This window comes from Rhinopithecus bieti, unplaced genomic scaffold (assembly GCF_001698545.2).
Source record: "Rhinopithecus bieti isolate Rb0 unplaced genomic scaffold, ASM169854v2 scaffold_74731, whole genome shotgun sequence".
Taxonomy (NCBI): domain Eukaryota; kingdom Metazoa; phylum Chordata; class Mammalia; order Primates; family Cercopithecidae; genus Rhinopithecus; species Rhinopithecus bieti.
This window is the reverse complement of record NW_016827918.1, coordinates 421,838-442,252: the sequence shown is the minus strand read 5'-3', so window position 1 is coordinate 442,252 and position 20,415 is coordinate 421,838. Positions and strand designations below refer to the sequence as shown.

The 20,415-nt window shown below is 40.4% G+C and overlaps 1 protein-coding gene across 1 annotated transcript in view; it reads right to left on the bottom strand.

Annotated features, from left to right (window-relative positions):
* NOTCH2 (notch receptor 2) overlaps window positions 1-20,415 on the bottom strand; it is a 161,156-nt gene that overhangs the window by 11,288 nt on the left and 129,453 nt on the right. The window contains 9 exon segments of the mRNA XM_017864160.1: window positions 445-792; window positions 2,138-2,643; window positions 3,342-3,454; window positions 5,806-6,042; window positions 12,215-12,347; window positions 14,013-14,197; window positions 14,588-14,741; window positions 17,296-17,497; window positions 18,268-18,496. Coding sequence (XP_017719649.1) covers window positions 445-792; window positions 2,138-2,643; window positions 3,342-3,454; window positions 5,806-6,042; window positions 12,215-12,347; window positions 14,013-14,197; window positions 14,588-14,741; window positions 17,296-17,497; window positions 18,268-18,496 — 2,107 coding nt within the window.

Here is a 20,415-nt window from a genome sequence, read left to right as displayed (position 1 = left end):
GCTAGTTGGAGGGTTGAAAGTTTGGGAATATACCAACAAAGAGTGAGGTGTGAATGACAGAGCAACTGAAGATCATTACCTGTGTCAAAGAGACGTATATTCTAAAGAAGGGCCTTGACAATAAGGCAGTGATTAATGTAAAAAGGAATGTCACTAATAAAGGGATTTGAGGCAACTCTGGCAAAAGGTTATGGATTCTGGCATCCGAGAAGGCCTCCCAGACATCCTGCCTCCTGGTACCCCAGTCCACTTTTCAGGACCCCAAGATCAAGGCACATCTTTACATTTAAACATAACTACTGGGGTAACGGGTTTATCTTAAGTGGTGGGCCATTCTATTTGTCTGATTCTTGCATTTCTATAGGTTGAGTTATGACTTGTGCTACACATCAAAGTGCTAGGCTTCATAAAATTAGCCTTGAAGTTCAGAAACCAAACACTTACCCAGCCACCTCCTGCTCTTGTTCACCAGGAATGGACCTGCGTGTCATCCTCTGTTTCTTCATGGCAGCTGACTTCTCACCATAATAGGGGTACACCATGAGCTCCCCCTGGGAGTCCCTCTTAATGCGCAGGTTGGTGTGGAGCAGGGTCCCCAGTGCCCGCAAGAAGCTGCGAGCATCCTGGAGCAGCTGTTCAGGTGGCATCAATACCACAATAACCAGGGTACCCTCTGCCAGGTTCTCAGGCTGGTCAGCAGCACAGTCCAGCCCATCCCAACCACACTCCTCACTGTTGCACCCCTGGTCACAGTGGTTGTCTTTGAAGTGGTCTGCACAGTATTTGTCATACCTAGGTAAGGGGAAGCAGAGAACAGGAGAAAGGGGCTCAGATTAGACTGGAGCTCTATTTGCTTTTTCATTTGGAACTATTGTGGATTTTCCTACCCATTTTCTGTGGCCCACACCCAGGATCCAAATGCCCCACAAAACCTTCTTTGCATCTCCTATCCCCGATGTCATAGAGTACGTATAGTCTACACCACTCATCCTTGTTGTGTACTTCCTAAATGAAGAACATTGTACTCACTATGCTGCAGGAGCTTAGGGACTCCCAGGCAGTTTACAATCCTGTTAAGTCAGGTTTTCAAACAAAGCTGCATATCTGAAACAAAAGTCAGCCTGGTTCATGCTTCCTCTACTTTGTGTCCATTGTCCCCAGTAGGGTAACAACGGGCTTTAGAAAGTGAAAGATGCCTCTAGAAGCTTGATAAATGGCCCTGAACCATTGAGAGTTGCCACAGAGAACCATATTAACATGACCCATTTCTTTCCCTTTCAAGAGTGAATCCCAACTACAGAAGGTAAAGGGGGATGGGTATGTCCTTGTAGCACACCAGACCAGACCTTACTTGTACAGGCTCTTTCAACATTTGCAAAAGGAATTAGAACCCTCAAACCTAAATGATGTACAAACTATTTCATCTACACTCTCCTCTCCTTATCCCCTACCCCTTGATATTTATACTATTTGGTACAACTTTTCATGCTATCTCAATCAAAAGATTAGGAGTCAATGAAACAACCTGCTCTGGCAAGTTCTTTAACCCTTGGGCCTAAGTTGTCTCACCTATGAAAGAATGTTAATAATACCTATGCCTCATGGGTTGTTGATAATTAATTGGGAATAAATTAGATGGAATGGCTAATTAATAGGAAAGTTTCTAAGTCAACCATACAGTATCCTACAACTGTAACAATTAAGACCAGGAGGGTTCACAGACCTAATCTAATTCACGCTTCCTGATAAACCTGGGTGGGGAAAAACAGTCTTAGGGAAAGGAATGGGGTGAAGAGAGAGATACAGACCTTTCCATCCATCCTGCAGGCAGGTTATGTGAGAGGCTGCTTGAAGTGGGAAACACCACTTCCAAAAGTTATATCCCCCAGGAGGTCACGAAGGCAGCAGGTGAGAAGGCAGAGATAGGCAGAGAGAGAGGGTCATTATGCAATGAGCATTCCTGGCCCTTTGTCAGCAAGGGAGAGCACAGGGTAGTGTGCGATGGGACAAGGCTGGCACCATCTGAAAAGCAGAAGCAGCTTAGGCTGAAGCACTGGAGTGGTTAGGAGCAAGAACGAGAAACTGAAGTGTGTTAGTGACAGTCCCCTTCAGCTTCTGGAAAACGTGAAGCCCTTACTTGCATGTCTTGCTGTTCCCCTGGCATTCAAAGTTGTCAAACAGGCACTCGGCCGTGTTGCACAGCTCATCACACTGGTTGTTGATATAATCCCAGCAGGGAAGTGGGGAGGAGCAGTTGGCCCAGGGGTTCTCCATGGTGAGAGAACAGTCACCCCCATCCCACTGGCAGGCATGGCTGTTGCAGGCCTCATCACAGACGCCATCACGAGCTTTGTCAGCACAATATTGGCTCAAACAGGTGGCAGGAGGGGTGCTGGGGGGTGCCGTGTAGAGTTCACAGCGGCTACCCCAGAATGGTGGGGCACACTGGCAGGAGTAATAAGGAGGCTGGCGCTGAGGGTGGCAGCTGCCTCCGTGCTGGCAGGGGCTACTGGCACAGCCTGACTCGCAGTCCCGGGGGTTGGGGCAAAAGCAGCGGGGTCCAGAGGCGGTGTGCACACATTGCTCCCCTTTCCTACATTTCACTTGTCCACAGCTGCTCTGGCACCTTGCCCCGGAAAATCCCTGTGGAAATCAGTGAGGAAATAAAAATGGCATTGGTAGGAAAACAGTCATATTGGAAGTTTTAGGTTTCTAGAAAACCTCCACATCTCACTACTCCCTTCTGTACTTCCTGTTCAGCCCAAGCTAAGGTTACTAGACAGGTTTCCTTTTGGTATCTCCCGAGGCATAGGGACCTCTTGTTTTGGGAAGGTTTCAGCCTCTGGCAGTGATAAAAGAATGGGTATAGCAAATAGCTAAAATTAAGCTTCCCTCTACTTTTAAGAGACAACTTGCTTCCAAATGGTTCCTGCTAAAGAATGCAAGCAGAGCAGCATTTCCACCAACTCTGGCCCAACCTGGCCAGTGAGATTACCCTCCAGCATGGGGCCGAGAAGCCACATACATCAGCCCTATTTTCAAGGGGCATTCCACCACTTTTTGTGGTTTTCCCTTAGTTTTTCTTAAGACTAACAGTCATGGATTGGGAAGCTCACTGTTTCTGGGAGTGTCTAAACAGCTTTTATTTACTTTCGTTTTTGTTTTGTTTTGTCACTTGTAAACAGCTTTAAATGGAAGAACCCAAGCACTTTCTTATGAAACAGTAGAACTGAGAAATCTTCCCATTTGGAAGACTGATTAAACCAGGTTTAATCTCAGTTCTGTCACAGATTGTATGGAAGAGACAATGCCCCTTCTTAGATGAGCAACAGGGCACTTACCGGGGGACAACGGCAAATGAAACCATCAGGCATGTTACTGGCCACAGCACAAGTCCCTCCATTCAGGCAGGGCATCTGAGGACACACATCGACGAAAGTTTCACAGTGCCGGCCTCAGAAAATAAAAAATGAAAAAAAGTTTTAAAAGGCAGAAGTAGTCACTGCAAGTTATTGAACAAACTTTGCTGGGATGGGAACTAGCCACAGGTGGAGCAAGTGTGAGAGAGTTCAGTTCTAAGCCTGTGGTAATCTGAGCATAGTAAGAAAACACTCACTGCATCTCAGTATGATTGGCCTGTCACTGGCTCAGGCCAGTCCCTTACACTGTCTTGCCTCCACAATAAGTACCAACTCACACGACAAGATGGGTGAGAAAAGTGACTTAAATCCCACCAAAAAAAGAAAAATCACACTTCAGCTTTTTGAAGTCACTTTAGCTTTCACAAATTGCAGGAAACAGTTGAAAAACTATTCACTGCATTTTGTTAATGTCATCTACTTCATAGGAGAGGCTACACCAGGCCAATATATTTAAAAGGTGATTTGCAGTATAGAGAATTTTCATCTGTGATACCTCATTTCAATCACTTTTTGGCCTTTCTGTAACCTAACTCAATTCCTTAAAATGCAGCTTAATTTTCCTAGAGTTAAGTTCCTCTAGGAATAATTCCAAAACAGAAGGTCCCTGGGGGCCACTGCTCCAAGATAAAGCACGAGGCAACTGGAACCACAGAGGAGATGCAGGGCACAGCTGGGACTCCTGGTCGATAGCAGGAGATAGGCCCCATCTGGCCTGTGGTCACTCGGGAAAGAAGAGGTAGCTTTAAAAATGAAATAAAAATATAATGCTTTGGGCCAACAAGATCAAGCAGCAAGAGGTATAAATGTTTGTCTCTTCAAATTACAGCAGCAGCCACTAACCAAGAGCAACTACCACATGGACACAGCTTGGTGGACCACCAGTCCCTTGCTGCTTATCTCTGCAACAGCATCCCACAATAATTGTGCTCAATGTATTCAACAGATTTTTTTTTTCATTCACAAATGTGGAAAATGCACAAACACTACTTCCTGGCTGTGGGACACTACTTCAAAGTGGTCTCCATTCCTTCCTTCTCCTGCTTCCCCCTTACTTTGCAAATGCTTGTCAGTGTTTCCAGAGAAAAAGCCTCAGGGGCAATGAAAGAAACGGGAGCCAGTTTTGCTTCATTGGCTTTCCAACTGCAGTATGGCCAATACGAGGCTGTAGACAGATTGTTCATACTCATTCTGTTCCACATTGCCTCAACAGCTATTATGTTCACAATGGACTATTTCTTTTTGGGTGTTAGTGTATCCAGGCAGCTTCCATATTGCAGAATCCCTATTCTTTATAAAATTCCAAGATGGTAAGGTAGCATATCTTTAAAGTTGGAAGGAAAGATGGCTGAAGATGGGCTCGGGATGTAGCAGAGTTCAGCTTGATGAATTGTTTGTAAATAGACTATTAAAGCCTATTTTCTTACTCCCAAAGAATCTGATCATACCCTCCGTATAAGAAATACAACTATAGACCCCAGGAAATGCATGATAATTTTCAAATCTGAGTATCCTGCCACATCTGGATACAAACAACTATTTTAGTTCCCAACAGTCACCATGCTGCCCTCTCCAGAAGTAACTAGTAAGTTCTTGTGACAAGATCCCTATTCTGAGGCAGGGCTTGGTCATCTTCACGCACTGTAATGAAAGAAAGAAGCTTGGAAACAGAGTAGGAACATGACCAGGCCTTTACTGGGCAGGGCATTACTTGTGACCACTGTAACTTTTCATTTCATACCCACATCAACGATCCTTGGTTAAAGACGCTTGAATTTGGACCTGCTCCCTTTAAGTATCTAAGCAGGGTCCTAAGCTTCTCTGAGTCCTAGGGGTGGAATGATCACGGTGGCAGGAACTACCCTATAATTCAAGCCTCACATGTCAAAGGAGGCAGGGTGAAGAAACCAGAGTTAGACGTAAGGTTCCTTAAAACATTATTTTGTTCAGATGAAAAGAGTTCTGTGAATGAATGGTGGTGATAGTAGAACAACAATGTCAATGCACTAAACAATGCCACTGAACTGTACACTGTATACTTTAAAATGATTCAGATAGTATATTTTAGGTTTTGGATATTTTGCCACTATTAAAAAATATTATTTTGTTCAACTACTTTCAATATACACTGTAAAAAATATTGCTGCCATAGCATGATATAATCAATGCGCAACAAAAGAATCTCTCAGGAAAAATTAAAGGTAGACACTGATTGAAACATCCATAGAGTACAGACCAAGAAAAAACTGGCTTTTAAAAATTAAGCTACTGTTGTTTTTCTTATATAAGAAAAGCTTCACTTGGGTCTGGGACAAGTCACAGGGCCCAATTTGTTCACTAAAACCATCTTCCAAGGCAGTGGCCAGGAGGCTAGAGAGCTTCTCACCAGTAAAGGCACTACGGCAAACACACAGGTAGTCATTGGTGAGCTGTATACAGTCCAGACTGCCCTCAGAGCTGCAGGGGTTGGAGAGGCACTCATTGATGTCTCCCTCACATCGCTCCCCAGCAAAGCCAGGCAAGCAGCGACAACTGTAGCCTCCAATCCTATCCACGCACTGACCACCATTAAGGCAATGCGGACCCCTGGCACAGTCATCAATGTTCTCTTCACAGAGTAGGCCTGGAGGAAAGAGAAGAGGTACAGAATTATGAAAATCCTTTTAACTTGCTTTCCAGCAAGGGATAACCACACTTGTTGGCATTTTCACAATGAATCAGAGTATTCTCTTCAACTGGTAGTGGGACCTTGTAGTTGGGCAGGGCAAAGCACATGCTTTATTCATGACAGCTGTCATCCTTTTGGTGAGTTGTACAAGTAAAGGAACGAACACACTAGAGCTCCACATGTACTCTCCCACTCAATCCAGTGAAGTAGCACCCTATGGTGTAGGTCCTATTATTTGTCCCATCTCAAAGACAAGGAAACTGGAGCTCAAGAGAGGCTCAGTAATTTTTCCAAAGTATAATCCAAAATATAAAAACAGTCCAAAAAAGAACATAACAATAAATACAGCATGCAACTGTATAATGACATTTTAGTCAATGCAGGCAGCATACGCAACAGTGGTCCCATAATGAAGCTGAAGCTGATAAATTCTTGTTGCCTAGTAACATCATAGCCTTGTAATGTCATCGCACAATTACTTTTTAAATAAATTCAGTGTAGCTTAGGTGTACAGTATTTACAAAGTCTACAGTAGTCTACAGTAATGTCCTAGGCCTTCACATTCACTTACCATTCACTGGCTCACCCAGAGCAAGTTCCAGTCTTGCAAGCTCCTTTCACAGTAAATGCCCTATACAGGTATACTATTTTTTATTTTTTATATTGTATTTTTATTGTACCTTTTAAGTTTTCTACTGTACCTCTTCTTAAATATGTTCAGATACATAAATACTTTCCATTGTGTTATAATTGCCTACAATATTCAGTTCAGTAAAACAAGGTGCAGGTTTGAGCCTAGGTGTGTAGTAAGCCATACTCTCTCTGTTTGTGTAATTACACTCCATGATGATTGTACAACAATGAAATTGCCTAAGGGCATATTTCTCAGAACATATCCCCACTGTTAAGTGACCCATGACTATACATAAGTTATGTAAATATATTTGTAACAATTGGAACTGAATTTTGAATGAAATACATTTTTAAGTTTTATAATCACTGGCTTTTTTCTGTAATAGTGTATACGTGCACCAATGCTTTTTATTTAACAGAAATAGAGGATAAATTTCCTGCTGAGAGTTCAAAAGTTATTCCATTTAAAACAGGACTCATTTAATGTACTATACATATAAATGAGCCATCTAGTATGAATATCTGCATACAGTGTCTTAGAAAGAAACAAAAGAAATCAATGACTATTCTAGAAATTATTCTATGACTAATTCAAAAAGGTACAAAAGAGGCCGGGCGCAGTTGCTCACGCCTGTAATCCCAGCACTTTGGGAGGCTGAGGCGGGCGGATCACTTGAGGTCAGGAGTTCGAGACCAATCTGCCCAACATGGTGAAACCCCATCTCTACGAAATACACAAAAATTAGCTGGGTGTGGTGGCACATGCCTGTAATCTCAGCTACTTGGGAGGCTGAGGCAGGAGAATCACTTGAGCCCTGGAGATGAAGGCTGCAGTGAGCCAAGGTCACGCCACTGCGCTCCAGCCTGGGCAACAGAACGAGACTCTGTCTCAAAAAATCATTATCATAATAAAAATAAAAAAAGGTACAAAAGAAAACAGTTCTGTATTCCTGCCACTTGCATTGTAGCATACACTAACAAAAGCAAGATTATTTTTTAAAAAATGTAAAATAAGGCCCAATTTTCAATAGCAATTACCAAATTACCAAAGACAAAATACCTAGGAACAATCTTAACATGAAATGTGTTACACTTATATGAAGACAACTTTAATACTGTCCTAACAGACACAAAAGAGACTTGAAAAAATGGAAAGACATACCAGGATTTGGTTAGCAAGATTCCTCATCATAAAGTTGTCAGTTTTCTCTATACTGATTTCATAAATTTAATGAGACCCCAATAAAAATTACCAACAGGAATTTATTAAGACAAGCTGATTATAAAATTACGTGAAAAATAAACTGTAACTATAACCAGGAAAACTATGAAGAAGAAGATCCTTAATTGAAATAGAATGTTATTGGTGAATTAATAGAATAACAGAGAAAATAAAGTCCAGAAGAACACCAAAAATACACATGGGAATTTAGAATCTGGCAAAGGTGCCATCTCAAATCATTACATAAAAAACAAAATATTCAATAAATTGTGTATTAACAAATGAGTAACCATATGGAAAAAGTACTTGAAGAAAATATGGGAGAATGTCTTTACAACCTTCAAGTGTATAAGATGTTGCTAACTACAACTCAAAATCCAGAAGCCATTTTAAAAATGATAAATTCAACTTGATTAAAAAGTAAAAGTGTGCACTGAATATCACTATGAAGAAAATCAAAAGATAAAAAACAACATACTGGGAAAATATTTGTTTTTTTAATATCATAGCCAATTTCCACAAAACATTAAATCAACAACTTAATGGGGGGAAAAAGACATATATATATATATAAACAGAGAAACTGCAAGAAAAGGAAAAGAAAATGATTCTTAAATGAAAATATATTCTCCAGCTTAAGAAAAAGCCAGTATGCTGATATACTGCAATTACTGATTAAAATTATAAATGTACATATTACTCAATCCAGCAATTCTATTTCTGAAAATTTATTTTACCAATATACTTATATGCCTGCAAGATAACTGAAATATCTATCATGATGACACTGGTTAAGTAAAATATGGCATGCCTGTAAAAGGGAATTCTGTGGCTATAAAAAATATTGAAGAAGTTCGGGCCAGGCGTGGTGGCTCACGCCTGTCATCCCAGCACTTTGGGAGGCTGAGGTGGATGGATCGCTTGAGGCCAGGAGTTCGAGACCAGCCTGACCAACATGGAGAAACCCTGTCTCTACTAAAAATACAAAATCAGCTGGGCGTGGTGGCACATGCCTGTAATCCCAGCTACTTGGGGGCTGAGGCAGGAGAATCACTTGAACCCAGGAGGCGGAGGATGTGGTGAGCTGAGATCGTACCATTGTACTCCAGCCTGGGCAACAAGAGCAAAACTCCATCTCAAAAAAAATACATATATATATATTATATATATAGCTATTATATATGCTATATATATAATACATATTCCTACACACATCATAATCAAACTATCAAAAGATAAAGAATCTTAAAGGCATCAATATATATAGAATATATAATATAGAGAGAGAGAGAAGGAGAGAGAAGTTCTATATTTTGATATGAAAATATCTCCAATTAAGTAAAAAAAAATCAAGTGCAAAAAATGTGTCTAATATTCTATCTTCAGAGTAAAAGTAAAGGAAATAAAATATCATTGCATTTGGCTTCTCTCTACATAAAGAAATTTTGAAGGATACAGTTTTGAAAATTCTAGAAAGAAACACAAACAACTAAAAGTGGTGATTACATGTTTGTGGGAGAGGGAAAATTTGCCCACCAGAAGAGAGATGGGAATGAGAAGTATTTTCACTGCATACTTTTTCTACGTGTGAATACATTTTTGGTCTATATGTATATATGCATATCTCACCTTATACATAGAGTAAATTGAAAACAAAAAAGTAAAAACAAAAAAAAATCCAGTATATGCTCCCTATCTCAAAGAATATTTGATATTTAGGGATTGCTAGTAAAATGAGTATAAATGTGTATTTCCCCATCAGAATGGAACCACCAGAAATAAACAGATCTATCAAATGAGAGAGAACTCAACCTCAGCCTGAAGCAAAGTAATAGGAAGAGGCAGAACTGTTACAGTTAGCCCTCGACCTGGGAAACTGGAGGGACATGTAGGCAAAGATCCAAGGCTTAGAAATACAGTGACCAAAACACACATTGTGATGACTCTCACAATGGGGTTATGGGACTTTAGAGTTTCCTGGAATGTTTACCAATGTCCAGAGAAGTTAAGTCAGGATGAAAAAAAAAAATACTGTTCCACATACCTAAACAAGCACACATAGTAAAATAATCCAAGGAACTGTAAGTAGGATAAATTCAAAGAAATTCATACCTACACACATCATAATCAAACTATCAAAAGATAAAGAAAGAATCTTAAAGGCATCAAGAGAGAAGCAATGTATCACATATAAGGGAACTTCAACAAGATTAACTGCATATTTCTCATTAAAAATCATGGATATCAGAAAGCAGTTGGATGACATATTCAAAGTGCTGAAAGAAAAAGACTGTCATGATAATATCGAAACTAGTATTCTAAGCCATCTTTACCACATGGTTAGAAGAGACAAAAATTTTGTTTCCTCCTGAAATGATCCATTCTAGGACTGGACATGTCCTATTAATTAAAAGTTCATGGTATAGCAGTGATTTTAGAGTTTGATGAATACTCATGTATTCTCCTGTATTTCCCAGCCTCCCTTGAAGTCATGGGGACCATTTAATAATTCTGGTCAATATACTGTGAGGGACAGTGATGTGTGTTCCTTCCAGACTGAGCTAGTGAAAGCTGCTGTATGACCCTTCAAGTCTGTCTCTCTTCCCTGTACTGTGGAGGCCTTGGAGGCCAGGTGTTTCAAACTACATATCTAAAACACAGAGAAAGGTAGCCCAACACATATTCGACTTTATCTGAGTGACAAAATCAGTGTTATATTAAGCTCTGAGATTTGAGGTTTAATTAGCTGCTATAGCTTAATGTTTGACTCCTCCAAACCACATGTTAAAATGTGATCTCCAATGTTGGACGTAGGGCCTAATGGGAGGTGTCTGGGTCCCTGGAGCAGACCCCTCACGAATGTCTCAAGGTGCTATCCTTGAGACAATGAGAGCATTCTTGCTCTATTAGTTCCCATGAAAGCTGGTTGTTAAAAAGAGCCTGGGATCTCCCTCCCCTCTCACTTGCTTCATCTCTTGCCATGTGATCTCTGCACACATTGGCTCCTCTTCACTTTTCACCATGAGTGGAAACAGCCTGACACTCACACCAGAGGCAGATGCTGGCACCATGCTTCCTGTACAGCCTATAGAACTGTGAGCCAAATATACCTCTTTCGAAAAATAAATTACTTAGTCTCAGGTATTCTTTTATAGCAACATAAATGAACTACGATAATAGCTATCGCCAGAATCGTAGCTTGTCCTAACCAGTACAATTTCTCAAAGGAACAAACTAACAATGAATTGGAATTAATTTCTACTCAACCACTGATTTCCAGAATAAAGAACAATTCTCCTTTTTGCAGGACAATTCTTCAAATACTTAAAGACCGTTTCTCCTTAGTCTTCTTCTTCCCATTAACCTCATTCCTCAATAACCAGCCTACTAGTAGGGTACTCTCCTATTTTAATTTAGTCAAACTCTGATATCTGGGAAGGCAAATTTTCAAACTTTACTGACACAAAACTCTAAGGCAATATAAATACTTCTCTGGCATTCTGTTCTCTTTGACACTAACGAGAATGAATTTGTCACCAGTGTGGATGGCCTTTAACATTTTTTTCACAGGCTTCTCAGAGTAGGCCCCATCATAACTACATCTCTTTTGATACACAGTACTCAAAACTCTTTCCAAGGGATGGTTCAAAAGCAGTGTCAATGTCTGCAGCAGAATGATGGCCCTACCACCTAGCTGAAAAGCAGTGGCAATGCCCACAGAAGAATGATGGCCCCGTCACTCACAGTCCATGGCTGCATCTCTCATCAGGCCTTACTGCAATTCCTAAGGTAGAACCTTGCACCGTCAGTATCCTCCCCTGAGGTGATGAAAATAGGCAGATACTTTCATTTCATTCATTCCCCCACCTTATAGAGGTAAGACTTGGCTAATTTAAAAAATACATAAGCAGGTAAATGTAAATTGTTTATTTTAGAGGTCATTAGTTGCTTTTCTGTGAAGCAACAAGAAATCTTACTGACCAGGCTATTTTTGTTATGTTATGCTAATATTGTATCAGTTCCATATTCTGTGTTTCATGGAATATCAAGATGCCAAACAACCAGATAAAACTGAGAACATAAATCACAACATCAGAGTTAGCAAGAGATGGGAGAATAAAATGGCTTGAGAATTACTAGGATGCAGAACTAAATGCTTGGAATGAAGCTAGTCTTACTATCTTTGATTTTATAAAATCCCCTGAACACTAAGAATGGTTTTATAACTTAGACAATGCCCTCGATGGAAAATGGGTAAGGATGATTTCATACCCCGAGTGCCTGGTGGGCAGGAGCACTTGAAATGGTTCACAAGGTCAATACAGGTGCCTCCATTCTGGCAGGGCTGATTCTGGCACTCATCCACTTCATACTCACAATTGACACCCTGATAGCCTGGGACACACTGCCATGAGGAAATAAAAAGGACAAGAAATACTGGACCATTACTGGAAACAGACCATGAGAGCAAGTGAGAGCTGGAACATTTCTGTGACTCTCTCCCACCTCCCCACTTAGCTTTTGTATATTTTCTCTGGAGCCATCACAATCTCTGCAAATCATTCTACGCAGGGACAGAAAACCTGCAACTTACCGGCATTTACCTATTCCTCCTCCAGTTGAAAAAGGCACTTTAAAGGGAAGGCAAAGACTGAATACAATGAAGGATATTTCAGATTTGACTGGTGTGCAAACCTTTTGTTCCTCCTGGGTACAGGTTTCCTCATCTTTAAAATACACATTCCTCTGTATGTGATGAGGACCCTATGACTCAGTCAAAAGGCATATGTGGATGGTAGTACAGACATGCAATTATTGATCTCCAGGTTTAGGAAACTGCATATATGTGTGAGAAACTGGTTGAGATAGGGCTGAGGGTAGAGGGAGGTGGGTCTGGCTGGCTGTGGTGGCTATAAGGGTTGGAAGGATTTCAGGGCTGACCAAGAAAAAAGATATGGCTGTGAGGTGGCTTTATTTGGACACTTTGACAGGTTTGCATGTGGGAGAAGTCCCATATAGCATGAGACCTTCCAGAGGGGTAGGTGGGTAAGAGGAAGACAGCAAGTAAACTCTGGGAAAGAAGGATCAGAGAGGGAGTCTAGGTGATGTCACTCAGCAGCCAGTGGCAGGAATCTCTGGGTCAGAGAGCTCTAAAGGCCAGCATCAGTCTGGGGTCTGTATGGCCCCAGGGTTTATCTTGTCCTACTTATACTATGGCTAGCAGATTTTGGCTGCTGTTTTGCAGGCTATGCAAAGCAGGTAAGCTCTAAATAGCTAAAAATCTGCTTATTTGAGCACTATGTTTAAAACAACTGGATGTGTCAAAATTTGGGTTTGGCACTGGCAGGCCTTTGAGCTAATGAGTCCCAACCTGCTGTGAAGAAATAAACAACCCAGGGGCCAAAATACAGAAGCTATCATTGGCTCATTCATATAACAATAGAGAAGCAAAGCTTTTCTCAGTGTTGATTGATGGTTTGAATTGGTATCAAATTAATGTCTCAGGCATTTTGCTAATATCTTGCTTGCTCTAACCATTATCAGCCCAGACATTAAAAGAGTGACATGTCCCTTGAAGACACATATTTCCTGAAATATATACATGTAACATTTAGCATGATGCTATGGGGAACAGGATGAGCAACACTTTTTTTGAGAGAAAATTGCTAGTTGACGGATTAATGACTACATACAAAAGTGACAGGGGCCAAAGGAATACTCCACAAAGCAGTTTTTCCTATCTCAGCTGCTATTTAGGGAAGTGTGTACTGCTGTGTTGGGTGGGCCTATAAAATGCACTCTGGTAGTGACTCTTGGCTCCGAATCCTAAAAGCAAGCCTAAGGAGCTGGGATGGTTCCAGACGTCTATAAAAATATCATACTAGGGACATGTTAACTTACTGCATAGAGAAGCTGAAAGAAAACAGTGGTAAACACTATGATGGGGATTGGTAAAAATCTATAAACTATAAATATAAGATACAAGCAGCTAAATTCAATATATCAGTGCTCAAAACAGTTGTCTGATCTCCTGGGAGGTCCATGACCTCTGCTTGCTCAGTGTCCTCACCTCGCATCTGTATCCACCAATGAAGTCACTGCACGTTGCCCCGTGCTGGCAGGGGTTGGACGCACACTCATCGAGCTGTTCCTCACAGTAGCTCCCAGTATAGCCCAGGGGGCACTGACAGTAATGTGTGTTGCCAGCATCGATGCAGACACCTGAGTGCTGGCACAAGTGTTCAACAAGCACACCTGGGAAACCCAGTGAGGAAGAAATGTCACAGAAGAACATGTGACACATGGGGTTCAAATCAACTGATGAGCAAGTAAACCTAAACTCGCTGACACATCAAATCTTATCCTTAGCCAATTCTTCACAGCCCTCAGTACCAGATGCATATTAAAAATAAACCCTGAAAGTGGAATATACCTTAGTTTCATTTCAAATACATTTCTTCCTGGAATCTCTGAACCTATTCCCCTACCCTTACATCTTCTGTCTTGAGCCCTTTCCCCAGAGCCCTGCCCACCCACTACTATCTGCCCTTCCCTTTTATCTGACAAAAAATAACACCTGCTCTAAATGCCACTGGTCAGTCAATACTTCAGTGAATGACCTGAGTCCAAGGGAGCAAAGCTTACCTCTCCTGGAGGCTGCTATGTCACAAGAGACATTGGGCACGTCACAATAAGCACCAGCCCATCCAGATGGACATCGGCACCGGGACTCTGCTTTATCCTGAATGCAAGTACCTTTGTTTTTACATGGAGACCGACTGCAGAGGTTCACCAGGGTCTGAAACAGAGGCAGGGGTGTACATACATCAAAATTCAAATACTAGAAATGAAGAAAAAGAAGTTCTATTGTGTTACAAGAAATCAAAGAAAAGCACACTGATTAAAAAGAAAAGGAGCCTTCATCTGGTAAAAGAGCCCTTAAACCAGATTCAGTGTTCTGAGGTACACCTAAACATTTTTACGTACCATAAGTCTTCACTTAACGTCATCATTAGGTTCCTGGAAACTGCGACTTTAAGGACAACAATATATAATGAAACCAATTTTACCACAGTCTAATTGATATAAAAAAGAGTTAAGTTCCTACACTTATTTCTGGTTAAAAAAGTCACTAAACTTCAAATTAACACCCACCTTTAATATTAAACATTACAATAAACAAGCTATACATTCATTTAAGAAATATTAATAAAAACAAGTAAGATAATTATTTATCCAATTTTTGGTGAATCCGCGAGTAACGGTAGTCCTAGTGGTGGCCGGTCAAGTCAAGGAATAAATGTTTGCAAAGCAAAACTGTCAGCACCTCTTACCATCACACAGTTCAGAAAGCAACACTAACCAATATGGCAGGCTTGCTGGGTGGTTTTGTACCACATCGTTTATTGTTGTGCACCCGTACGATTATCATAGGCTTTATGAGTTTTCATTTTACAATAATTGGTATATTCATTCATTTATTTTCTTTTTTTTTTTCTTTTGAAATGGAGTCTCACTCTGTCGCCCAGGCTGGAGTGCACTGGTGCAATCTTGGCTCACTGCAAGCTCCGCCTCCTGGGTTTATGCTGTTCTTCTGCTTCAGCCTCCCGAGTAGCCAGGACTATAGGTGCCTGCCACCATACCTGGCTAATTTTTTGTATTTTTAGTAGAGATGGGGTTTCACACTGTTAGCCAGGATAGTCTCGATCTCCTGACCTCATGACCCACCATCTCAGCCTCCCAAAGTGCTGGGATTACAGGCGTGAGCCACCGTGCCCGGCCCCATTCATTTATTTTCTAACCCATTTATTCCAGTTCAGGTTCATGAGTGGCCAGAGCCTATTCTGGCACAATGGGACAATGTAGACATGTCCACTTCACCCAACATACATGGCTTTGAGTTGTGGGAAGAAATTGGAGTCCCTGGAGAAAACCCACAAAGACATAGGGAGAACATGCAAACCCCACACAGATAGCAGCTCTGGCCAAAAACAGATTTTTTCCCCACTCAATGTTATAACAAAATGACGATGAAGGAAACAAAGTTATTTGAGGGCCTGCTGTAGTCTAATTCCTTTTAGGTCTTCTATTTAAAAAGCTATTACCAAAAAAGTTTAAAAATTCAAGGAAACCCAACAGGTTAAGCTATTCCCAATGCTCTAGACATGATTTGCCTACATGCATGGCCACCCCGCAGTGCTAGAAAGAAAAAGTTAAAGCTGTCAGACAAGTTCACACTTTCTATGCTAATCCTGTGTGAGAAATCCATGTGGGTCTTGACCAAATCTATCTTTGGTGAATATGGGTAAAAGGACTTAATGCCTGTTAATAAGCCTAAAACCGTTTAAGAACTCATTTCTAAGGAAGGCAATCTGAGGCAAAGAGTGCACAAGGACTGGCACCTTTCATCTGAATTCACACACGGAGTGGCTTGGCCCCTTGAGAAGAGGAAGGCCAAATTCACAATATAGACTGTTTGCTGGAAGAAGGGAGGAGTGCTTCGCCAGCACTTCCAATCGACGCTATGAGAACAAATAGGAGCCCAACCAAAAATGCTCTCGGGATCCATGGAATCAGCAACAAGCTGCTTAATTCTGTGGAGGTGGGTACTCGCATGTCTAATACAGCCTAAGCCTTACTTAAGTAAGCGCCCTGTAAGTCAAGCTAAGTTTGGCCATTTATTCCTATGTTCCTTGGAGTTATTATTCTATCACTATTAAAGAGGTGGAATAACATAAAATTAAATACAGTGCTGTTTGGTATGCAACTTTGGAAAAGTTACTTTGCCCCTCTGGGGCTCAGTTTTGCCTTCCATGAAATCAGAGGTTAGATTAGTTGCCTATAAGGGCTCTTTCCATTCTAAAATTTTATGGAAGTGTATATTTACATATTTGAACTTAAAAGATATGTAAATTGTTTGGTTTTGAGAATGTTACCACATTGTAAGATAAAACAATTATCATTATTACCCCCCTAAGATGTTGCATCTGACCTTTAAAAGGTTATTTTGATTATTCTCTATTTTCTTCGGTTCTTTCTGTGCTTCCAATGTAAAACAAAACAAAACAAAACAAAAAACAAAAAAAAAAACTGTGTTTATTTCCCACACGTATTTTTCTGCAGTTCTTGGTTAGCCTCTTTTCAAGATCTTACGTTTGTGAATCTATACCATATTGCCAGCACCATTTTGGAATCTGCAAGCTATTAAGAAGTTACCTAGATTATCTCAGGGACATCCCTGAGATCCACAAAAGTCTCTTTTAGAAGGAACTTATTCAGACTAGAAAGTGAACAGGTATAATATTCAGCTGCTCTAGGGGAGCAGTTTGGTGAATGGGAAGGAAGTCAATTACCTGACAGTTTTTCCCAGTGTAGCCCAGGGGGCAGCTACAGTGGTAGGTACCCAGGCCATCAACACACGTTCCCTCATTCAGGCATGGATGAGAGCTGCATTCATTGATCTCATGGAGGCAGAAGAGTCCAGTGAAACCCACAGGGCACAAGCAAGAGAAGGAGTTAATCCCATCAACACATGTGCCACCATTGAAACAGGAGCTAAGAAGCAAACAGAGAGAGCAACATCAGCTATGCATCTGGTGCCCGTGACTTACTACTAGAAAGTAAGATTTCTGGAATCTAAGATGTTACAGAGGCAAATACCTCTGAGCAACCCATATCCCGTAAACTTTCTTACAAGCTAGATTGGGTGCCAGAAGCTCTGAGGTGCCCACTTCCTTTCTATAATCAAAGGCTTAGAAGTATTTGAAAGACTGAGCTTAGTATAGATACCTAGAGAAAGTGAAGTTTTCTAGGTTTTACCCAGTTCTTCTGTAGTTTTCCCATGTATCACATTTCATTTTATCTCTAAGTCAATTTAATTTATTTGAAAAATCCTCTTCACTATAGATTATTTATAAAAGACAAATAGAACAAATATGTTCATAATATTATAAAAGAAATGAAACAAAACTCCCAGAAATTTCTTAAAGACTGGTAACAATTCCAATCTCCACAGAGAAAATGGAATTTTTGGATTTCTGAAATGAACAAGAGACCAAGGGAAGAACAGAACAGAATTATAGCTCTTTCTGTTCTCTAAGCAAGAAATAATAAACCATCCCTATAAACTTTGCAACCTCTGACCTTTAACTTTCTAACTATGTATGTTTATCAGGAACCAGTAACTGGGCAATAGATGACTGTGGACTGGGATCCATGTGGACACCTCATCCCTGCTCCACAATTCTGGCACTGTGCTCTGAAGTTTCCTTCCCTTTCTCCCTTTCTCTTGTAAGATGCTAATGCCCGAGTGATTGGTTGCTCACCTCTCAGTGCACTCATCGATGTTGTTCTCACAATGGACTCCATCAAATCCTGCCTGGCACTTGCAAGTGTAACTGTTGACGTAGTCAGAGCAGGTCCCTCCATTCTTACAGGGTTCACTTAGACACTCATTCATGTCTGTCTGGCACTTGTCCCCAGTGAAACCCGGAAGGCAGAGGCAGGAGAAAGTATTCACTCCATCCACACAGGAACCTCCATTCTGGCAAGGATCTAAGCCATTACATAAGAATTAGAGCTCTGAAGAGCAGCATCAATTTAATCTTAGATTCATAAAAGTTAATGACCCGAACTAAGTCACGCCGAGGGCAGCATAATTCTGATTTTCTCATTCAATTCTGCCAACTCCCCCATTTATGAAAATGAATTCAGTAATACTTGCTTGAAGTTTTTAACCTGTTTGTTAAATGGAATAAACTTCATCTATATCACCACCAACAGTTTTGTAAAATCAATAGTCATAAAACTTGCATTGGTCCCTTACACATTTGCAAATCAAATATGTGCCCCAATACACAGAATATCAATCAATCTTTTCAAAAGGTATATGTGATTGTGCAGTGTGGGGGGAGGACAAAATACACATATTCATGTTTTTCCAGGCATATTAACTACATAAATTAATTTTCTCTCTCCCTTTCACTTCTGTCTCCTCTCTCTCTCTTTTTCTCTCTTTTAGATTTCAGTAGCCTTATGAAACAAAGTTTAAATAAAAATTGAAATATCACATAGCTTGATCTTGGAACACTTTATACTCATAGTAAGGAACCAACACATTTTAAGCGACAGTCATGCCACGGCACTCTACAATCATATGGCATACAAATCAGAACAAGAAAAACAAGCTGTAGCTATGGCTCTTAAGGAACTTAAAAATATAATTGCAAAGATGGGTTACACATGTAAAATGAAAACTAAACACTAAACTAATGGGTAATGTGACCCTTATTTTATTAGAGAAACATTTAATATACCTTATTCATCTCTTGAACTAATTCCCTTATAAGACTCATCTGCAGTCTCTATTAAAGCAATTGTAAAAATTGTTTCAGTTAAGAAAAAATTGTTTCTTAACCACAGTACACAGTTACTATAATTTTCATAGCATCTTTCAGGAAACTCACCATCCATAATTTTCTGAATTATTTTAAACTCATTGTAAATACTGTTGGTGCCACTTCATATAGAAAAATTTAAAAATACTCAGTATTTTGAATGACATGTTACTCAATGTGAGAAAGAAATACAAACAGCTTGATCTCACTCCCTAAAGTTCTCCATCAATTGTGCCTTGGATACATACTTTTTCACCATTTGTAATACATCATTAAAATTATTTGTCCATATGCCTGTTTTTTTTTTTTTTTTTTTTTTTTAAGATGAAGTCTCACTCTGTTGCCTGGGCTGGAGGTGCAGTAGCACAATCTTGGCTCACTGCAACCTCCACCTCCTGGGTTCATGAGATTCTCGTGCGTCAGCCTCCCGAGTAGCTGGGACTACAGGTGCCCGCCACCACATCTGGCTAATTTTTGTATTTTAGTTTCACCATGTTGGCCAGGCTGGTCTCAAACTGTATCTATATGTCTTTCTTCCCTAATAGACTATGAGCTTCATGAAAATAGAAACTAAAACTTATTTATCTTATCACTGCCAGCACCTAGCATGGTGGCCTCCCCATGATAATCTGAAGTTATATATCCTGTAAATTAAGGTGCCATTATTAATGCATTGTGATAATCTCATTTGAAGTTTAATGACTTAATCATTACACAAGTAACTATGGATTGGTCAGTACATATGTAATAAAACTATTAAGGCTGGGGGAACAATCACCAGAAAGAAGTAGGCAGTATAATCCCTATAGTTTTCATTGGGCTGAGAATAGCTCATGTTCATTCAATAACAATGAAAAAACCATGTGGCAGTGAGTAGAGTCCCGAGGGACCCCTGTCTTAGTAGTGAGCCATATTAGCCCTCGACTAAAGACTGTTTTGGAACCAATTAACAAACTTGAAGTAAGACTCTGAAGGATTGGACTATGTCCAAATAATTGAATATCTGAATAAAGTTCAAAAATGTTTTTCTAAAAAGATTTTTAAGAAAATTCAGCATGGAACAATGTAAAATGGATG